At 36.5% G+C, this 4,572-nt stretch overlaps 1 protein-coding gene across 1 annotated transcript; it reads right to left on the bottom strand.

Annotated features, from left to right (window-relative positions):
• Positions 1 to 290: 290 nt before the first annotated feature.
• LOC117406692 (protein CREG1-like) lies at positions 291 to 4,490 on the bottom strand. The gene is made up of 4 exons (XM_034010961.3): positions 4,097 to 4,490; positions 2,578 to 2,697; positions 1,497 to 1,709; positions 291 to 1,322 (listed from the first exon to the last, which is right to left on the bottom strand). Exons 1-3 carry the CDS (start codon positions 4,361 to 4,363, stop codon positions 1,500 to 1,502), a joined length of 597 nt encoding a protein of 198 aa, XP_033866852.3. The 5' UTR covers positions 4,364 to 4,490; the 3' UTR covers positions 291 to 1,322; positions 1,497 to 1,499.
• Positions 4,491 to 4,572: the final 82 nt, after the last annotated feature.

Consider the following 4,572-nt stretch of genomic DNA (forward strand, 5'->3'; position numbering starts at 1 on the left):
AGGGCTTATCACATCATATTCATTATTATTATCATTATCATGGGTGGTGAAGACAATCAGTTTCCATAATAAAATGTTTAAAAAAAAAAAAAAAAAAAACACTGAAGGTTTACCGGGGTAATTTTGCACAGTAATCTTTGCAGGGTTTTCCCATGGTTTGCCATGTTTCTCTGTCTCTGTGCTTTACAAATGCTTACCTATGATTTTACTGTTTTATTACACTTTGCTATGCTTTTACTATGGGAAACTTTTATAAGTGTATCTTATAGCTCAACAAAACCTCATGCAAATACAGTCGAAATCAAGCCTTTATTTTATTTTAAGCAAGCAAAGTGTTACCATAGAAATGTAATACAACTATACTTAAAACAGAAAGCATTTGCTGTTTCTTCTTTTTTTTTTTTTTTTTTTTACAAAAATACATTTAGAAAAATCTCAATTGCCTTACTGCTAATAAAACTGACGTTGTGGCACATTAACCTGTTCACTCTTGTGTACCGGGCTCACTACATCCTCAAGGGTGCAATACAAATGCAATTCTGTTTTATTTCTCAAAAACTGACAATGGCCAGAAAACCCCTTTTGGGTCTTTTTACCACACACTTCATAAAAATGAAATAAAGTGCGTGACAAAAAAGTGCATTATGGGAAGATAATGTACCACTCTGGCTCACTGAAAATCTTTGTAAACATGCCAGTGTCTACCTATTTTATATATAGAATGTTGTTCTTTTTATTTTTTATAGAGTTCTCCGCACTCCAATTTGAAAACCACTGGGCTAGATTATGATACAGGGTACCACACTATACTGAAATACTGGAGTTAAAAATGTGGGGATAGGCGCCACTCACTGGTAATCAGATGTAACTGCAACAAACAGTATTTTGAAGCAAATGCAAAAGTAAAAGCAAATGATCAGATTTTCACAAAATAAAGCCAGCAAGAAACTACTCAGAACAACACTTCCACTGCTCATTCTTGGAATTAGAGTATTCTTGCAAGTTTGTACAATCCCTACTGTTTAATTCCTCTCTAAACATGCTTCAGTAGGACCCTGAGCGTGACAGTTCTCAGAACTAGCTACTATTTGTAACGCAGTACAGTATATATACTGAATTTATTTCTTACAAATGACTAAGCTGCTTACAGACTTACTTGCTGACTGGCTGATGGTTAGTTGTGCAAAAGACAACATGCATCATTTTCTACATTAATAAAATATATAAGGTGTATAACTATTACAAGGCACATACACACACACAGAATAATGGATCTTCGTTCTTCTGCCCCTTTAATCATCTTTTCAAAACAATATCTTGAACTAATAAAAGAAGAAAAATTGGATTATTAACAGGATTTTTTTTGTTTACACATAACATAACATGACACACACACAATACAATTTTTAAATTGATACCTCCAGTATTTAATGTATTGTTCCAAAACGAAAAACAAAACAACTTAAGAATGTTTTAAGAGACAAACTTGTACTTACAGTTTATTCAAAGTCTGTTGTTGTGCTAAAAGGCTCAGCACTGAAGTATTGCTCAGGTGTGACAGTTTTGATCCCTCCAAAGTAATCCAGGACCCATACTTGAGTGATATTCATCTTGGCAAAGAACCACCCATGATCTGAGGGCCAGTCTACCATTTCAGGATGCCGACTGAACAGGGATTGCTTTGCAAAACTGGCTTCTGTGTCGTTCACCTGCAACAGGAGTGCAACATCATTGCAACAATTTCTATAAAAACAGATTAAGTATGTTAATGTCAGATTTTTGTCTGTTTATTTAAATTCAGTGACCTATAATATGTTTATAAATGTTCGATGGCTACCTCCAATAAAGTTGAGAGTTTATTTTCTCTTGCACTCTTTGTATGACAGACCCGACACAGCAAAGTGTGTGAGAGAAACACTCTTAACTTGATCAGAGGTAGCCACCGAACACTTACTAACATACATTATATATAATATTTTTTATGATGCCCGATTTACAAGACACCCTGTATAATATTTATGCTAGGAAGACACATTTGAAAAACAGAGAATCTAGAAATGAGGTCTATGTAATACAATATTCTTAATCTAAAAAGAGTTAATGTCTATTAACTGGACCCTGTAGACAGATTGGACCACAGTTCAACATATGACAACAAAAACTACCACAATATCTATGTCGGGGAAAGACAGCTCCAGTCCTGGAGTGCCATTCCATTTCAGGATTATTAGGTGAAATTAAACATTTAGCTGCTTTGGAACCCTTTCCAGTATTTAATTAGTTAAACAAACAAAAAATAAGGATACGATTGAATGACAAATACTTAGACTAGAAATGCTGATCATAGACGCTGAAAAAGACTTCTAGTGGAAACGTTTGTCACTGAATTTAGGTTTCTTTTAGTATTTCCAAATTCAGCACGATTGAGTGTTTAATAGTTGTGGATGAAGGATATGGTTGGAACAAAGATTTCCAAAGATCAGGACTGGAAGTGCGGACGTTGCCTAGCCCTGATCGAGATCATTCCTGTTGGAGTTCGGTCTTGAGCTTCGAGGGTGCATCGTTCTGTTTCTTTACCTTCACTACAGAGCCTGACAAGATGATGTGAACGCAGAGGGGGCTTTGTGGGTCATAGCTGTGCTTCTTGCAGTACTTTGTCTGCGCCAGTGACATCGCAAGAGAGGCTGTGGGGTTCACCTGAAAGGAAACAAGATGCGTTAGGCAGTGTCTGTTGGCTTTGTTTGAGAGATACAGCATGTACAACAATACAAGAGAAGTGGGTTATTTTTCTTGCACACTTGGTACTAAACAAAGCTTTAAATTACATTTCTAAGGTTTTTTTTTGTTTGTTTTGTTTTTTAAACTGTTCCTTCAACATATGATGTTTGTAATCATTCTAAAAGTTTTTGTTTTTTATTTTTTTGAGGAGTACGTGTTAAGGTTCTTTGACTCAGGAAAGGCTCTTCTGTTCTAGCTGGTTAGATCAATCAAGAACCATTTAGTGCACAACAGTGTATTGCCAGGAAAGGGAAACAGGACCCAAAGTGGCAGATCAGTACATTGCACAGAATCTTACTTCTATAAAAGACACCTTGGCTAATCTTACCTATGTTACATATTTGTAATGTAGACAAGTACAACTGAAAGACAATCATAAATACTAAGAATGACTACAAACTGCATAACAGGTGGATGTCAGTTGCCAGCAGCATGGTATGTGGGCTGGAATAGCTCAACCACTTGTACTTCAGGAACGCCTAACGTGGGAATGGGATATATACTGGAAACAAAGATGTTACAAAGTGACCTTAAACAGGCTGTTATGGATATGTTGTTTTTTTCCCCTAGTAAATTTGCTTACTCATCAAAAATCAGTTACCAAAATATAGCTGACTCATTAGCGACATCTGCACAGTTCCCCTATCTGAACTTGTCAGGAGACTTTCGTTTTTGGTGACTGATACATAACAGGTTATACAAGTTTAAGAAAGCAAACGCATATAGCCAGGGGTGGCAATAGACTGTCATTGTTAGCAATTTGAGCCATACATGAACTTAGTTAACCAAATCACACAGTACTGTTGATGGGACATGTCGATGGCTAAAACTGCAATGCTTAGATACTTATTTGCATTCCATTAGCGTATTTTTTGACATTGTAAATGCTTAGGTCAATTAAAGGAAAATATATCAAAATATATCTATATCTCTATCTCTATTTCTATCGAGTAGTGGTTAGGGCTCTGGACTCTTGACCGGAGGGTCGTGGGTTCAATCCCCGATGTGGGACACTCCTGCTGTACCCTTGATACTTTACCTAGATTGCTCCAGTAAAAACCCAACTGTATAAATGGGTAATTGTATGTAAAAAATAATGTGATATCTTGTAACAATTGTAAGTCACCCTGGATAAGGGCGTCTGCTAAGAAATAAATTATATATATATATATATATATATATATATATATATATATATATATATATATATATATATATATATATACACACACTGTTTAATTAAATGTTTTTAATCACATTCACTATCACATAATACCCGCACACTAGTAATGCTTCAATAAAAGTTGTTTTTAATTACCTGTAGATCTTGCACAGAGATCTCCATAGCTGTCAGGTACATGTATGGTACTCCGGTACCTTTCCCCTTCGGACCGTCGCTTACAGAAAACACATTGGCAAAAGGCTGACCTTTCACGGGGTCGTGGGTAGAAATGGTGGACATTGAAGCCCAGTCGCACTTATGTGCTACAAACCTGGCCACCTTGGCTGCTTCGTCGTGAGGAGGGATGCAATAAAAAGCGCACGGCAAAAGAAAGAAAATCACCCCGATTCTACTGAGACCCATTGTGTTTGTTCTCGTAGTGCAAATACAGTGCCTACTAGAACTATACCTCGGACTCTTCTACTGCTCTCGCTGTGCTGCGTACTTGTACTGTGCGAATGTACGACGGTCATGTGACCACTCTCCTCAAAGTCACATGACAGTGAAAAGCCTTGCTGTTAGAGAGGATAGGAGGATGAATGTGTGAACAAAAAAAGAGTAACAATTTAAAA

Source organism: Acipenser ruthenus, chromosome 8 (assembly GCF_902713425.1).
Source record: "Acipenser ruthenus chromosome 8, fAciRut3.2 maternal haplotype, whole genome shotgun sequence".
In the NCBI taxonomy this organism is placed as follows: Eukaryota; Metazoa; Chordata; class Actinopteri; order Acipenseriformes; family Acipenseridae; genus Acipenser; species Acipenser ruthenus.